General features: G+C 44.3%; 1 protein-coding gene across 1 annotated transcript in view; it reads left to right on the top strand.

Annotated features, from left to right (window-relative positions):
• The first annotated feature begins 15,395 nt into the window (after positions 1 to 15,395).
• The window catches only part of PAXIP1 (PAX interacting protein 1), a 32,938-nt gene continuing 30,279 nt past the window's right edge, over positions 15,396 to 18,054 (top strand). The window contains exon 1 of the mRNA XM_015281216.4: positions 15,396 to 15,584. Coding sequence (XP_015136702.1) covers positions 15,498 to 15,584 — 87 coding nt within the window. The 5' untranslated portion in view covers positions 15,396 to 15,497. The remainder of the gene's footprint in view (positions 15,585 to 18,054) is intronic.

The raw sequence follows: 18,054 nt of genomic DNA, 5'->3' as shown, positions 1-18,054 counted from the left end.
GTGGTGCTCCAGCCCTACAGTCATCTTTGTAGCCCTCTCTGGACCCACTATGACAGCTCTGCATCCTTCTTGTACTGGGGGCTTCAGGGCTGTATGCAGTACTCCAGATGGGGCCTTAGAAGGGCAGAGTAAAGGGGGACAATCCCCCCCTGCTGACCACCCCTCTATTGATGCAGCCCAGGATACCATTGGCCTTCTGGACTCCAAGAGCACACTGCTGGCTCATGTCCTCTCACCCACCAGTCCTTGTCTGCAGGGCTGCTCTCCAGGAGTTCATCTCCCAGTCTGTACTCATATCTAGGATTGCCCTGATCCAAGTGCAACACCTTGCACCATCTGCTGGAGGTACCTTCCAACTCAAAAAAATCCCAATGTGCTGTTAGCTGGAGGCTGAGTAGGAACCCCAGGCACAGTCTCCGCAGAGCCTATTCCTATGTGAATGTCCAACTAGTTCCTGCCTGTGGGGATGGGGTGAGTAGACTTTTACTGTCAACCTGTATACAGATCCCTTGAACCTTTGCACTTAAAACAGGCAGAAAAGTGAAAGGAAATGACCCTGGAGGTGTTTTTTTCTGAGCAAACCTGATGAATAAAGGAGAACTTAAGGCTATGGGGGAGGTGGTGCTGCTTGGTTGAGCTTTAAAGGAACATGTGTACTCACTTTACGCATACACCAGCACTGAAAACTCTGCTCAGTTCCCAGCCAGGCTGCTCAGTAAGTGTGCAACCTGTCAGTGCAATTTGTAAAACTCAGGTAGTCACCAATTAAATTTCATTTAATGTTCCTCATTTCCAGCTTGCTCATTTTACATCCAGACATGCTTTCTGAACACACTTGCACACCGCCCACTCCTTTCCTGTAAAGGCAAAACTTTCAAAACGTAAAATACCCCAAATGTGAGGCTGTTCTCACACCCTCACAGCCCATCCACACTTCTGATTATCTCTCTAGTCTTTCCAAAGCTAAGATCTTCAGGCATGTGTTGTGTCAGACTTGTGATGCCCCACTTCTGGCTTGGTTTGGATTTCAGTGCCCGGTAGTGGTAGGAAGGCAGTTTTGGGAGTGAGAGGAGGATGTATTACTATTTTAATTGCCAAGAGGCTGGTTTTTCTGGGTAGATCTCTTCTGCTGAAGATGTTTAGGAATGACATCTTTAGGGGAACACAGATTTATACAAGCATTCCCAACAGCCAAGTGCCACAGCAACTGAAAAATGAAGTCACTCTTTTTCTTCCAGTAAGCTGAAGTTACATTCTGCAGAGTGGAGCAGTTCCAGGCTGAGAAGCTGATAGGACACTTTGGGGTTGTAGAAGTACCCCGAGGTACTTCTCAGGGCAGGAAGAAGGAGGACCTGAGTGCTCCAGTTCCCAGTATCGCAGGGCCTGACCCCATCGCCCAGCTGGGCTCTCCTGCTGCAGATGCTCAGGAAGAACACTGAAAAGTCTGATGCAGAAATGAAAACAGTAAATTGAAGTCCTTTTGTCTTTTTCTTTGCATGGCTGGAAAACTGTGTTTCTCATTCAGCCTCTCATGGCAGGTCTAATTCAGGTTAGGGCATGCAAGCCCTTTAAGAATTATCATTACTGGTATGAGTTCAGTGACATATCTAAAGCTTAATTTTTGCAGTAAGAGCAAAGCAGAACAAGAAAAAAAAGGTGTTAACAGAACAGCCTCTTTGTGTATCTGTCTTACCTTCAGCTAAGTTGTCTCATGTAGCCTGCCCGTACGTGTCTTGAGTTTGTCCACAAACTATTATATGGACAGCCTGAAGGGAGGATGGACTCAGTATCCAAGATACGATGTTTTTCTCAGTAAGTGCTCTGTCAGGAGTGTTTACTGACCTTCTACCTAATGTGAGTTAACTCCTGTTGGAATTCATAGAATCATAGAATGGCTTGGGTTGGAAGGGACCTCAAGGATCATCAAGCTCCAACCCCACTGCTGCATGCAGGGCCACCAACCTCCACATCTAATGCTAGACCAGGCTGCCCAGGGCCCCATCCAACCTGGCCTTGAACACCTCCAGGGATGGGGCATCCACAGCCTCTCTGGGCAGCCTGTGCCAGCACCTCACCACTCTCTCTATAAAGAACTTCCCCTTATTTTAATATATATAATTAATCCTTAGTTCTTGCTTAGGAAAAGAGAATAATCTCTATTCATAGTGAAAGATGGAACAGAACTTCAGAAAGTCTTATGGGCAGCTCCAGCATCATTCACTGCCACCTTTAGGGTTGTACTCTGTGTAAATAAATGAAATATAAATATTTTATCCCTCCTTTTGTACCTTTAGGGACAACATTAATAATCTGTGTAATTTCAGGGGAATCCGCAGAGTTGCTAGGTGTCAGATTGGCTTTTAGTCAAAGGTACTTTGCAGTGAGCAGTTGTGACAGCGATGCAATAACTCGGGGCCTGCCTCAGGGGCTGCTGCCCTCATAAGGCATCCACAGCCCTCATGTGTTTCTCTGCTGCTAGCAAATACTTAACACGTATATACACCTGCATCTGCAATATTCTGTACCTGTGGTCGGTCCCTGGGAGCTGTGCCTCTCTCCTGTCTCTGATGGAGTCAGTCTCTGCAGGTTGCAGATCACTGTCGAAAATTAGCTGTGTTTCTGATTTTTTTTTCTTTTAAGTTTAAAAATATCAAAGTATATTATGCTTCCAGGAGCACACAGTATCCTGTGGGTCTATCAATCTTCTAGAATAGCAGGTCTATAGAAAAATAATAAGAAACTGTGTGTGAAGTCTGGGTAACTCCAACTTATTACATGAGCTCTGGCAATCAAAGCTGCCAATGCAAACTCTCAGGGCCCTGCCAGGCTGACAGATGGCACGATGACAGGGAATGGATGGGTCTCTAGAACTCAATTATCATTGCAGTTCAGGCTTTTTTCCTTATGCCAAGTTGTGGAAGGGATTTGTTTATCCTGAGTGTTATGCATTTTGGCAGATAATTTGCATAGGTGTGAAGCTATAGAAAGGCTGTGACAGCGTTAGCCTGAACATGGATTTTCCTGCCGTGTGCTGTTTGCCAGGTTACCTTTCTGCTTCCTTGAGAAAGGTGGGTCTCTGAACATTTATATAAATGAATCCATCCGTAGCCTGGAAATGTTCTTTCAGAACTCCAGAGACAAAATACCTTAAGATTCATTTACAACAATAAGAGTGGAAATCACTCAAATAGTTTTCCAGGCACTTTTTCAACTATTTTTTTCTAATGCCTCCTTCCTTCCCTACTGTGCTTCACTTGGCTCCTTCACAGCATGTAGCCAAACTCAGATCTTCCTTGATTTGATACCTTATCTCCAAACAGTCACTGTCTTTAGCATTCACTCTCTACTCTGCCCTTGTGAGGCCCCATCTGCAGTACTGCATCCATGTCTGGAGCCCCCAGTACAAGAAGGACAGGGAGCTGTTGGAGAGGGTCCAGAGGAGGGCCACAAAGATGATCAGAGCACCTCCCCTACAAAGACAGGCTGAGGGAGATGGGCTTGTTCAGCCTGGAGAAGAGAAGGATGTGGGGTGACCTCACTGCAGACTTTCAGTACCTAAAAGGAGCCTAAAAACAGGAGGGGAGTCAACCTTTTACAACGGTAGATAGTGGCAGGACAAGAGGAAATGGTTTGAAGTTGAAGGAGGGAAGATTTAGGTTGGATGTCAGGAGGAAGTTCTTTACAGAGAGAGTGGTGAGGTGCTGGCACAGGCTGCTCAGAGAGGCTGTGGATGCCCCATCCCTGGAGGTGTTCAAGGCTAGGTTGGATGGGGCTCACAGGAGTACAGTGCAGCCTGGTCTGGTATTAAATGTGGAGGCTGGTGGCCCTGCATGCAGCAGTGGGGTTGGAGCTTGATGATCCTTGAGGTCCTGTCCAACCCAAGCCATTCTATGATTCTAATGAATCAGGACTGATTTTGTTACCTTAATAAATTGGATGTGTGTGCAAAAATGAAGCCACGAAAGTCAGCCATCAAATAATATATTCAGTGGGTGATTCTTTTCTCTTTTTCAACCTTGATAGCCTAATTTATTTATTTGCAATTGGTTTTTGCCTTCTCTCCTTTTCCTCTGAGCAGCCGCAGCCACATCCCTCTCACATGGCATGGAAAGCATTGGTTGTTCAGATTTCCCAGCCTGGGTATTGCTGTTGGGTGTCTCAGGTTCATATTGACATGCCACTTACTTCCAGCTGTGGAATGCTTTCCTCCTCCTGATTTTTCACCACACCTATCACAGGCAAATGACAGCAAACCTTTCCAGCTATTTGAGCAGACCACAGTTTTTAGAGGACCCCAAACGTTATTTTAGTTCCTTCTACTTCAGCAGGCACCCGATGAAGCAGTGTCTTATTGTTACAGCTGTAAAATTCTCTGAACCCCCAGGATGGAAGCAATCGTATAAATGTGTCTCTATTTATTTTTTTCCTTTGCAAGGATTTTTAATAGCAGTGTCGTTACTTTTGACAGCCAGTATTGATTACTTTAACAGCAAAATGCTGTCAGACCCTTCTTAATTGTCTGGCAATGTGTTTTATTACAAAATAGCTGATATTTTTGTTGCGGATGTCTGCTGGTCTGAGTCAGGGCTGCTATCCTGTGCTGCAGAGGTGCTGAACCCACAGTCTGTGAGCTGCACTTACTGCTCAGCAGGTTTCAACTGTGGGTCTGATCTCAGCTACTAAAGGAGCCAAAAATGTGACTTCCCTATAGAATTTCAAAGCAAATTTAGTCCGAATCTTCAATTCTGATGCCACTAAGTGCTTTCAGAGTCTTGTACAATCATACACTTCACAGGATGTCTTCATTAAAGATGGTGTTGTCCATCTACACAAAAGATGGTTCACAAATTACTTAAGAAGATGACCCTTATTTTGGAAACAAATCAGTCTTGCTGTGTTTTGTAAAAGGACCCCTCATCTGCCCTGATACCTCTTCAGAGCCAGTGTCCTTCCTCCTCCACATACTTCTCTGTCTTCGCTTCACTGTATTCTAATGTCTCTCCTTTTTTTTGCTCCATGCTGAGCACAAAAATAGTTAACTTGGTCAGCTTTTAAACATCACTACTAGCAACTGACTTGGCATGTAGGTTATAAATGACGTTTTGTAATCACAACCACTAATTGAATAGAAAAAATATGGGGAAAAAAGAATAAAAACAATTAAGATGTTGATGTTTTAGAGCCCTCTACCCAACACCCACATGTGACAGCTCCTATAGCTCAGCCTTGGCTCCCAGCACTGCCTCAGCCTTGCAGAGCTGCCCACACACACGTGTGCTCCCCATCCCTCCTGTCTGGGCTGATCTCCAGCCACCATAGCTCTGTCCTTCTGCCACTGTCCCTTCTGCAGCACAGCTAGTCTCGGTGGCAGTCTATAGTGGAGTCATGGCTTGGTACACAGTGGGGAGGAGTCACAAAGACAAATGGTCTCTGCCACAGGTCATGTTCTCCATCTCCATAAGGCTTTCTTGCAGCTTTCCTGTTTTTATGACAGCTGTGATTCTAAGGATCCATAAATGCCACTGCCCTTGCCCTAGAGAATCCCTGCTGCCCAGTGAGAGGCATGGCCCATTAAACACTGCATTGCAGCATCAAATTAATACCAAGTGGTACAAAAGATCATCAGGGGTTGCAAAGAATCACAAGGAATTAATTAAGATGCTTCTTGCAAACAATGATTGATAAATATCAGCTGGACAGGTGAGGGTTAGTGCAAAGGTTTGGCCTGTGTGAATAGAGTTAGCTATGAAGGTGTCTAGCATTCATTCTACAAATTTATGGCAGCTGTTTTCTGTGAGCATCAGCGAAATAGGTGAAGAAATAGATTTCCTTAAGCAATCCATGGATCTGGCAGTACCTCCTCCATTGATTTCAGAGCAAATTATTATTTTGAAATGAGTTAATAAAACTAAAATGTATAAATCCTAGCTATCTAAATCCTCTGTACCACTTAGAAAATCTGAAAACCCCTATCCTTCACCCTTTCAGAATCAGGAGAGACATGGGTGAGTTTGTGCTGTACAAAAAGCAAGACCAAACTGTCTCTGAGGCACGTTCCATAGGCAATTGAGTTGGCCTATTAGGAGAAGTCACCCTCTGTAAATTGAGACACAGCAAGTAATGACATATATGCTTCTGCTCTTGTCAGCTTAGTGTAAAGCGAGTTAGATTCACTTTCCTATATTGCTGTCTTCCTTTCTTTGCACTGAAGCAGAACAGAAGAATGCACACAAAACCAGTGACTGATATTTACCAACTGGGTTGTTTGTGAGCATGACTCCACACTCCAAGCAAGGGAGAGCTCTTCTGGGGATGGTGTACCTTGTGATGTCGCCCAGTGTTTGCATTGATTAGGTCCCAGTTTGGTGATTTTATCATTTGGTCATTGCGAGCATGGTGTGAATCAAAATTATAAGCACATACATGCAAAGCATAACATATGTGGAGCACTGTTGTAGTTCAACCAGACAGCCATTTACTGCTTCCCTTCCAGGGGGATGGAGGAGAAAATTGGAAAAATGGTAGAACTTGTAGGTTAGGATACAGACAATTTAACAGGACAGAAAAAGAAGGAAAATAATAATAATAATAGTAACAATAATAATAAAAGAAGACAGAAAGCAAGTGATGTACAGCACAGTTTCTCATGACTCGCTGCCCGATGCCCAGCCAGTCTCCGAGCAGCAGCAGCCCCCAGGCCAGCTCTCCCTGGTGTAATTGCTCAACATGACACTGCATGGCATGGGACATGCCTTTGGCCAGTCTGGGCCAGCTGTCCTGGTTCTGTCCCCTCCATATGCACTCCCAGCTCCCTGCTGGGAGTTACAAGAAGCTGGGGTAGCACAAGAATCAGGAAAGTGTTCGAATCAGTGTAAGCACAGCTCAGCAAGAACTAAAATATGCAATCAAAATTAGTCTTATCCTAAATCCAAAACACAGCACCACACCACACCAGCTACTAGGAATAAAATTAACTCTGTCCTAGCCAAAACCAGGACAAGTGTTAGCCATTGTAACGTGCCCACTGTCCCTCTCTATATGGACATATTTCAGAACACATGCTCATTGAAGATGGTGTTTAATTTCATATGAGAGCTTTATAAGCAGGATTTAAGGATATACTGAGAGCTAAGAAGGTGATTTATGAACTTGACTCTGAGACAAAGCTTGGGAAAATTGTCACAAAGTACAGGAGGCAAAAAGATTACACTGCAGAGAAATGGAACTATGGAAAAATCCCCTCCCTTTTAGGTAAAAAGAACAGAAATCTATCCAAATTCCTCAGTAGGACTGCAAGCAATGCTAAGGAAAAGAGTATACTACACATTTAGAATAAGTTAAATCAACTGACAGCTATCCATCCACAGAGAAAAATAATGTAACTGTGAGCAGCAAAATGGTTCAGCCTAATAGTTAAACATCAGTAAGCGCCAGCAGTGTGTCTAATAAAATGCAGATCTCATTATCTGTTTGTTATGTGCATCATGAGATAAGTGTTCAAGTTGAAAAGTATAAAAATTTGATTTAATTCACTGACATTTTGGATACAACAGGGTCAGGTCGGTCTTGTAACAAAGAACAGCTTGGGGCATATGGAAGGGAGTGTAATTGAAGATAAGGCTCTAGCAAGATGAGTGGAAAATGTAATAGAGTTCAAGGATGCATTAAACAAATGTATCCTGGCCTTCACACTGTAATCACCTACATGTGCTGTAAGGCAAACAGCAAATGTAATTGACACCCCGAGGAAGACCATTACAGCTTTGGTGCCTTCTGCCTCATGTCACAGTTTCTGCCATTTGCAAGGCTGAGAATTCAGACTTGGCAAGTTTTGGGTCCCTGAGGCTACTCTAATTTATACAGGGAACTCAGCAAGCTCTAAATAAACCCCGAGAAGTCTGCAGTGGCTTCTTTAAACATTAAACTTGTGTCTGCTGCAGTGTCGCAGACTTAAACTGACCAACATTGATGAGAATATGTCAGGAAAGTCAGTAAGGAGAAAGATGGTCCTTTAGGGATCTTTATGAGACCTAACAAGTTTGGGCTCTGGTACACCAAAATCAAAAGGGGCAGATTCTTTTCATGTTAATGTCCTGGGGAGGTTCCATGTGCTCATGTTCTCTCGTGTGTAGCATGGCAGTTATCCCTTTTCCCCCATTTCTGTGCAGTTTTAACCATATCTATCTGGGCTGTAGAGGCATCGGGGATATTCTAGAGATGACAAACATCATTAGGAATGGAAGGAGCCACACTGTGAACTTAATCCTTGCCAGTTCACAGAGGAATTGGGCCTTGAGACATGAATCAATTGGAGGCCTTCTTGGTGCAGAGAACTATTTGTTTGCACTCAGGGAGCTTCAGCATATCATAGAGCATATCTTTCAAATAGCCAAAACATTCTGGGATTCAAAGAGCCTTTATTTTCCTGAAAGTCTCCTGGAAGTGAAAAGGAGAGTTAGAGCCGGGGTTGGCCTGAGAGTCCAAGCAATATGGCTGCATTTGCATTTAGCTCAGGGGGGAGAAGTCTTGACAGTGAGACCCATTTCCTTAGATTCCAGTTCCTGGCTATTACTGAGTAGCTGAGATCATTAAAATGGTCTTCATATACTCAGTCAATAGTTCTTGTTTATTTATTTATTTATTTATTTGCATTGAAGAATGGCAGATAATTAGGGACCTAAGCGGTGCATGTGTTACTTCTTAATGTTTTCCACTTGGCATACTAAAAAGACAGAGCGTCCTAGATATCAATCTCTAATTAATTAAGCTGGCAATGAGGTCATGTTAAAATTATTGATCAGCTAAGAACAGCAGTGGATTCTTCATCTCCGTGTCTTTGTATCAAGATTCTCTTGATAGTCTTTTGGGAAGTTCCACTTTAACAAACTACTCAGGACACTCAGTTCACACAAAGACTGTTTTGGATTAAATTTAAGGATAAAATTTAATTAAATGTAATTAATAAGAAGAACTGATGAGAAGATCAACTGGTCTCTTCTTCCAAACTCAGGGCTATGTGAATGCATAGTTTTATTTCAACTCTAAATGCTAGCAGAAGGCCATCAGAACATATTTTTCAGAAACGTTGGTGTAAGTTCGTTTCTTTTGAAAATACAAAGTAATGAAAATCAGGTTCCCTCCACAGAAAATATCGTACAATCATAGAATCATTAAGGTTGTAAAAGGCATCCAAGATCATCTAGACCAACCATCAACCCATCCCTGCCATGCCCACTGAACATGCCTCTCATCCCCACATCTCCACACGGTGTTTCTTGAACACCTTCAGAGAGGTGGTGGATGTCCCATCCTTGGAGACATTCAAGGTCAGGAATTACTTTCCATTAGTTTTAGCATGGATCCCAGGGCTATGTGTGAACTTCTCAGGCTTGTGTAACTACTGCCCTCTCCCTCCCACCCCATGAGCCCCAAATTAGTGCCCACGCTGGGCCAGTGCTGAGGCAGTAACTGAGTCAGGGAAATGACCTGTTGTAAAAAACACCATTTCTAGTAGGCTGTTCTCAGCAACATCAGTGTGGGTCATCCCTGGGGCACTGCAACCGTTGTGTGAGCACGATGCAGAATAAGTGCAGAGGCATAAATAAGTGACTGGGACCAGGGGGCATTCTGAAGCAGTTTAATTCGACTTAAGTGATGTTGCAGGCTTCAAGCATGCCTTGTGTTGTGTGATGCTGTGTTACAGTGGGAGGGGAGACAAAAATTCCCACAGCTTGTTTTGATCTGGGAGCAGGAGTGACTTTAGACAAGTGTAACTGGTGCAATTACACTGCATACCACCCTGCTAGTAGTGCAATGCTTTGATAAAGGCATACTCAGCTGCAGCTTAGGGCTATTTTTTTTTTCTTTATCTTTGCAATGTGACATGCTACATCTCATTCACCTTCCCCCGTGGACTAATATGCCAGATAATTTCTCTGCCAGGCAATAGAAAGGCATGTATCTCCTTTAATATTGTCTCACCTCTGATTTTAAAAATGCCCTTATGTTGCATGTGTTAACAAGAGCACTCTCCTCCCCTACCCATTCATGCACTGCTATAGTATAAGGTATACCTTATAGTATATATATAGTAAAGGTATACCTTATCACTTGGAATTTGCAAAACGTTTTGTAACTATTCCATTAAAAAAAGAAAACTGTCAAGCGACAACACATTCTCAGTGCAGCTCTGGAACTTGAGGAGAATCAAAAATGAAATGATCAGATCCAAATAAGCCTTTTAGGATTAGGTGTTGTAGTACAGATAAAAAGAAAGTTTTTAATTATAAATCCTGTTTGCCTTTGCAAGTAGTTCCACTGAAGTAAAGAGGAAACACGCACATTTCAAGCTGAAGTGGAGCCCTCTATGTGTTTTGCATATTTTGGTTTAGCTATAAAATCTGATTCTTATTCATGTTAAGAAATGTGTATGGTGATAAGGCAGGAAGCCTGCTCGATGTGACGTTTCAAAACCTTTCTGGATACACTGAAACTAACAGCTTTCTGTAAAAAAAATGGGTATTTTCTAGAGATATATTTTCTTGGAAAAGGAACATCTAGAGAGCCAGCTGGTACCAACTCAGTATGTATTATTAACGGAGGGCTGGGAATAGCTTCTGCTCACTGGAGTAAAACAAATATACAATTTAATCCAAGCTCCAAATTTAATTAACTGCAAGAAAAAAAATTCAAAGTGTAGCTTTTTTTTTCACAAGTAATTACGCTTAAATATGATACCGTAGGTGCATATAAATTTTTCATATCATCGTTTGTGCACACAAATAAGGCACTTATGTAAGCAAAGACTAATTGTCAGCACAAGCCTTGTCATATTGGTAGTCTTTCCCTACGTGCAAGCAACAGTTGTTGCAAAGGAAACATCGTTCTACAGCTTTTGTGCAAATATGATTATAAACTTTTGTGCACAGACCTTGCATTGTTAAGGCATTAGGTACTGTGCTTGGTGTTTTTATAAAACAAAAAACATGCTGTTCAGATCATTGTGGACTCTTTGCAATGTGAAAAAACTCTACCAGTCTATCCACCAGAGTAACTAAGCTCAGGTATGAGCTCGTATTACGGCACTGTTGGCTCCTGTGAGTGGTTACTCCCATGGAATTACAGTGTTGTGAGGTATCAGAGCAAAGTCAATCGTACTTTAACAAAGAGTCCAATCTTGATGTTTCTTGGGTAGATTAAGGTTTTGCCATGAGCTAAGCACCTCTGAAAAAGTTAAATTCCCTTGGATTTGTCTCATCCCGCTGTGATGTGGTCAGACCTATGTTCATTCAACATTCAGCATGTTCATCCAGTATTCAACAACAGCTGCTTGGCTTGACACATGAACACACCACATGGCTCAGCATCCCATGTTGTGTGATGGGCACACGTCCAGCAATGTGGCAGGGAGATCCTGCAAACCCTTCTGAATGAGGATGAAATGAATGGGTAGAATGAACACTGTCAGAGAAAAATACATCACTGTGGATCCAAGAGAAACATGGTAGCTGCTGCTGAATGTCCCCAGGTCCAACCAGCAGTGAGACTGCAGATGTATTCTCATCAGCTACTTTTATCCCCATACACCTCTACTCTCCCACTCCTGTTCCTCTCTAAACCTATACCTGCTACAGCTAAGCAGACCAGCCTGTTGATTTGACTTAGCTCTGTGTGCTGTCCAGAAAGCAGAACCTAAAGGTTAATTTTGGCAAATACAGGGGATGTTTTCCATGTTTAATATCATACGTTGGCTTCTAAATTAGATCACAGATATGATGCAGAAACAAGAGTTATTCATTTTTGTTAGTAGTCAAATTATTAGAAATTAAGTAACTTGTTGACAGATAATTCATTAAATATATAAAGAAGTAAAAAATATGTTCATTAATTTTATTTTCCATGGACACATTATAGTCTTCCAGTACTTAAAGGGGGCCTGAAAGAAAGCTGGAGAAAGACTCTTTACCAGGGAATATAATGACAGGACAAGGGGTAATGGCTTTAAGCTAAAAGAGGGGAGATACAGGTTAGATGTTAGGAAGAAATTCTCTACTTAGAGGGTGGGGAGGCGCTGAAACAGCTGCCCAGAGAAGCTGTGGATGCCCAACCCCTGGAGGTGCCTGAGGCCAGGTTGGATGGGGCCCCGGGCAGCCTCATCTGGTTGGAGATGTCCCTGACCATGGAGGGGGTTGGAACTGGATGATCTTCAAGGTCCCTTCCAACCCAAACCATTCTATAATTCTAGGATTTTTTAGTTGATAATTAAATAGAATAATTTGTACATTTCTACAGTAGTTGTTTCTCTTGTGTGTGTTCGTCTTGAAGCCAGCAAAACCGTGGATAAATATATATATATACTTATGTAGTATCACTGCTTATATTATATCACTACTTAGATACATATCACTGCTGATAATACAACACCCCACATGACCAGAAGTCCAATACTGAGATTTAACAAACTACTTCTCAGCAGCCCCTACAACTTTTAGGTATCTGAAATAGAACATACAGAGGATGCAGGCATCCAGTGTCCATACCTATCTGTGCCTCAGAGGAAAAGTTCCTTTTAACTCATTCAGGAAGAAAAGACCCAGAATGTCCATCTCTCACATCTCAGATCAGGGCTTCACCTTTATCTTTGCTTTCTGGGATCAAATTTATAAGGCAGGTTTATTTATTTATTTATTTATTTGGTAAAGCTATTTTAATCAATTCTTAATCTCTACTCCTACAGATGGAATTATTATTATTTTTTTGTTATAATTAGTCAAAATAACAATTCTGTTTAAGCCTGGCGCCATCTTAATGGATATCAATTTGCAAAAAAACCCAAGATTTTGCAATGAATTTCAGTGTTCTAATGTAGTACTCTGACTTTGCATTGCTAATATCATAGAATCATACAATATCCCAAATTCAAAGGGTCCTACAAGGATCATCATCTCCAAGTCTTGGCTCCACACAGGACAACCCAGAACTGAAACTCTATGACTAAGAGTGTAATCCAAACCCTTCCTGAACTTTGACAGCTTGGGACCCTGACCACTGCCCCAGGGAGCCTGTTCCACACCTGACAACCCTCTGGTGAAATCTGGTATTTTGTAGAGGATTTTCAAATTAGTAGGATTCTAAATACCACATTTACCTCATACTCTTCTCATTTGATTTGTTGAACAAACAGAAGATCTAAAGTGACACAACCTGATGCTTCAACAGCACAATTTGAGCTGAAGGTTTAGGAAAGGACTTTATTCTTAAAAACCACATTCCAAGTACTGTTTGTTTGCCTTATGCTTCTTTGCCGGTATTCGTGCAGTGCCTGATTGGAAATGTTTGCAATCTGATTGTATGAAGAGCTAAAAATAATGTGGATATGGTGAATCCAAAGGATAGGAACACCAGGGGAACTCATTATAGTAACAAACAAAATAGGCTGTGGAGAGAAATCAAGAGGAGGAATCGCTTTGGTTTTCTTTGTGCAGAATGGGAAGATGCAATGGCATATAAAATTAGATACAAAGAAAGTACTCATGTGAAAAGGGGCAATTTAGCAGTCACACTGAGAGAGAAAATGAAGCCAAGTAATGAATGACATCATGAAGAGAAAATAATTCAGAGAAAAACATGAAACAAAAACCTAAAAGCAGTTATATTTATGCAAGAAATGAGGTGAGAATTAGTGCTAGAAGATGAAGATGGTTAGGGAGGCACTGAAATCCAAATGCAGAGAAAATTCAAGAAGCAATGGTTTTAATGATAGCTGATAGATCAAAAAGAACAAGAAAAAATATTTCTCTCTAGGTGAAAGGATTATTTTGGTCAAAGTAACTCCAATTTAGTGGGAAGAAGTCAAAATGGATCACAAATGGAGTTAGAAAGAGTGAAAATTACATGACAAAGAAAGCAAGGGCCGGATTTGGAGGCCCTGGATGGCGTCTTTATTTAAGAGCAGAAAGCAGGAAGGTGTTCTTCAAAGACAGTCCAGGAAATACTTGGGGCATAAGAAAATGAGAATAACAGGAGTCAGTCACAAGGGAAGATAAAAAGTGAGATGAGAATATGAATTGTTACATGGAGGAGACAGACCGAGATGTAAGACCAGATAGTTATTTCTACATTTTTTCTGTACTACAAAAGAAGTGTATTGTATAGAAGTGTAATGACTCTGCACCTTAGTTTGCACTGAAATATTGAATTGTAGTCAGGGAGCTAATAGAATAAAACCTACAAGCAAAGGGTAAGATCTCCTTCTTGAACGGGAAAAGAACTGGTTAGTGCAGACTTTAATAGGTTGGGTGTTTCTTCCTTGGCTGGAGTAGAAAAGGACAGATGTCATGGTGAAGAATCTGGGGCACAAGTTTTATGGGGAGGGGCTGAGGGAACTGGGATTGTTCAGTCTGGGGAAGAGGAAGCTGACAGGAGAGCTCGTCGCCCTCTACAACTCTGAGAGGAGGTTGTGGCTGGGTGAGGGTCGGCCTCATCTCACAGGCAGCAGCAACAGGATGAGAGGTAGTGGCCTTTAAGTTGTGTCAGGGGAGCTTCAGGTTGGATATTAGGAAGAATTTCTTCTCAGAAGGTGTGGTGTTTCAGTGGCACAGCTGCCCAGGGATGTGGTGCAGTCACTGTGCCTGGAGGTGTTTCAGAACCAGGGAGATGTGGCTCTGAGGGACGTGGTCAGCACAGAACCCCAGCTGGAAGGGCTGACAGGTAAATCTGAGGGAAGGACTGAACTCTGGGGTGGTTCTGACAAGTTGAAACAATGGCTTGGAGCTCGAAAGTGCCCAGCGTTGTTATGTGGTGCACGCAGCATGGCTGCAGCCACGGCTACTCCGCCAAGGGGTACCCGAGGCCTGCCTCTGGCAAAGCGGGCACCGGGGAACGGCCGAACTGCTTCTCTGCTCGCGACTAATCGCTGCCGCAGGTCAGAAAAGAGCGAGAAATCTGAGCAGCCGCGGAGGTGAGCGGTAACGGCCCGCCCGCCGGGGCGGGGCCGAGGCGGCGGGGCGGGGTCCGAGCGGCAGAGGGGCCGGGCCGGAGGGCGCCGAGCTCCCCTCCCCTCCCCCCTCGCCGCGCCTGCTCGCTAATGGGCGGGTCCGGGTATCCCCGCTGCCCGCCTCTGTCGTTTCGGGAGGAACCATTGCTTCCCGCGTGTGGGGGGGAAGCCGGGCCCGGCTGCTGATCCCTACTTCTGTTCGGAGACAGGGCGAGGAGCGGAGGTAGCGGCCGCTGAGCAGGAGCGGGGGTTTTTCCGCGGCAGCGGAGGTGGCAGTTTGGAGGGGGGAGCCGCTTGGTGCCGGCGGCTCTGCCCACCCCTCTCGTACCACCCCCGCGTCCCGGAGTGGGATGGTGCGTCCCGCAGCGCGCGCCTTGCTCGCGCGGTTCGGCGGCACGGCGGGGGAGGGGACGGGGGACCCGGGCCCCGTGGTTCTGCTCGGCGGGCAGCGGGCGGATCGAGGCGGCCGGCAGACGCGCCGTGCGGGTGGCCGGCCGGCACCATGTCGGCGGAGGAGGAAGAGCTGAAAGTCCCGGAGGAGATGTTCAAAGATGTCAAGTTCTTCACGGTGGGAGACATCGACCCGAAGGTACCGCCTCGGCCGCCCCTTGGGCTCCTTCCCGCCGCGCGCGTCCCCACACCCCCCGCGGGGGGGGGGGCAGGGTGGGATCGTCCGCCTCCGCGCAAACGCTGCCCCGCGCGCCTCGCAGCGCGGAGGGGTGGGAGGGGGGGGGAGCGCGGCCGCGTCCTCTCAGGGGCTGCGCGGGGAGCGCCGCGGTAACCGCCGCTCCTTCGCCACCCGCCCGCCATGGGAGCCGGCGGCCGCGGCGCGCAGGCCCCGTGCAGCCTGCGAGCGGAGGAGGGGCGGGAGAAGGGACTTCCTGTGAGAGACGGGGCTGGCGGCTGACCCCGGCTGCGGGGAGCGGGCCCGCTGCTCGCCCTCGGCGCTGAGGAGAGGCTGAGGGCCGCGGGGCCCGCGCGCGGGGACGCCTGGCCCAACCCCACGCGGGGGTGTGTGTGTGTATGTATGTATGTGTACGTGTGTGTCTGTCTGTGTGTTCAGGTGGGCTCCTGACGCGGTTGACGCTGAAATTAAAGTCTTGGTTCCTTTGCCAGGTGCGGGAGTTGAGTCTTTGTTCCGTGCAGGTTGCTGTAGGTCGGTGTCCTGGCGTGCACTGAGACTCGTGGGCCTGAGGGACAGTTCCAGGAGTACCACTGAGCTGTGAGATGGGTTCTGTAGGTTATGTGTGAGCTACAGTCTTGAATTGCAGTCAGATGGGACATTACCTCCAAATCCTTGAACTATTTGGAAATGGGCTGGGGGTAACAACTCTGCTGTCTCAAATCCTATGGTCACAGCAGCATTGTGTGTATGAAGATGAGTGCAAAACACAGCCAGATGCCTGTTACTGTATAAGTAACATCCCCAAAGGCACACTGTTAGGATTGTGTTGACATAGCAAGGCGGTCAGCGGAATTGCCACAGAGGGAGTAAACAAGCAACCACTTGGGCAAGTTTTATTTTCACATAAAGTTTTATCCTTCAGAGCAATGTCATTGTTACAAGGCTTTGATTTGCTCTGGATCAAGTATACAAAATACTCCAATTTGTGGTTGGATTTCCTGAGTTTCAGATAGACTCTACTCTTCATAGTCCTTCTAAAACTTGAAGAAGCTTCACATAGATTTATACTTTATGTACCAGTGGATGCTAGGTTGAATTTGAAAAGCAGTTTCTTTCTTCATCCTTTGGGCATGAGCAAGCTTAGATCAGCTTGTTTCCAAATGTTTTCACTGAAGACCAGTTACCTTAATAAGTATTGAAACAGGCCTAGCACAAGTGAGCAACCTAATCAAAACAAATCCAAGAGTTAGAAAGGAAACATATAGTCAGGTGATAGCTGCATACCCACTACCTGTTAAAACATATGCGGCATAAACTAGAAGGGAAACAAAAGTCTGGAATCGTGCCTGACTGTTCTTTGGCAAATGAGGGAGAATTAGGCTGCTGGCACTCAAATTTGAATCCATTCCATTGGGATGTGCACTTGGCTGTTCTCACCTTACAGGAGGTGATGACTAGATGTCAGCTATTATTATTTTTTTAGATGCTTTTATTGCTTTCCTAAATGTGTAAACCCAAACTGTTGGGATTTGGTAACTTTGGTTAAAATCTGTATTTCATGCAGAAAGAAAGAGGAAGTGATGCAGTGTAGCATGAGGACTTTAAGCAGGGTACTTGGTTTCTGGTTATCTCTTCTTTTATTATAATTGTATTTTTTTTAGTGTCCATTGCCTTATTTCAGAGATTTAAACTCTCCTTTTGTTTCTTCTAACACAACTTTTAGTGGGAGTGATTTAAATTTTTCATGCCTGCAAAATTAAATTTCATTTAGTGGATTTAAGCTTGCACCTGAAGTGCAGGATTTTTACAGTAAACGTTTTAGGGCTTTTCAGGATTTTATTTTCTAGTTAAAGATGCATGTACCTGTGTGTGTGTGTATAGGGGGATCCCTATACAGGGAAGAACCTCTGGGTCACTGCTTCACTGTCACTGCATCAGCTGAAGAGGTCGTGTGCTCTGGGAGGAGTTTTGAAGCTAACATAGGCTACCCTAGGAAAAGTTTTCTTCGTACTGCTTTAATCCTGTGAAATCATCATCCATCATTTCACCGTGTTAGACATATAGTTCGGTACTAGCATAATTTCCTGCACGAGCAAACTCTTTGCATTGACTCTTTGGTACAAAATTAAAACAAAAAAAATCTTCTTGCTTTATTAGTTGTAACTTTTTTCCTCACGCTGTCAGATTTGGATGTTTGGCTTCGGTCAGTTTCTCCTCTCTTTAGCCTTCCCATAAATAGACAGTTGGAGGGAACATGTAACTTGTAGAGCTGTGCAGGACAAGGAGCTTGTGTGATGGGGCTGATCTCTGTCTTCTGTGATGCTCTTGCCAGTTGAGTTCTGCAAAACAGGCAATAAAACTATTCATTTCTTAATAATAAAAGGCAAAAGGAAAGAGTAATCTTCATTGGCATTTTAAACATTTAAACTTTAGA

The sequence above is a fragment of the Gallus gallus genome, chromosome 2 (genome assembly GCF_016699485.2).
Source record: "Gallus gallus isolate bGalGal1 chromosome 2, bGalGal1.mat.broiler.GRCg7b, whole genome shotgun sequence".
Lineage (NCBI taxonomy): Eukaryota > Metazoa > Chordata > Aves > Galliformes > Phasianidae > Gallus > Gallus gallus.
Note: the sequence above shows the minus strand (reverse complement) of the source record. Positions and strands in the feature narration are given on the sequence as shown.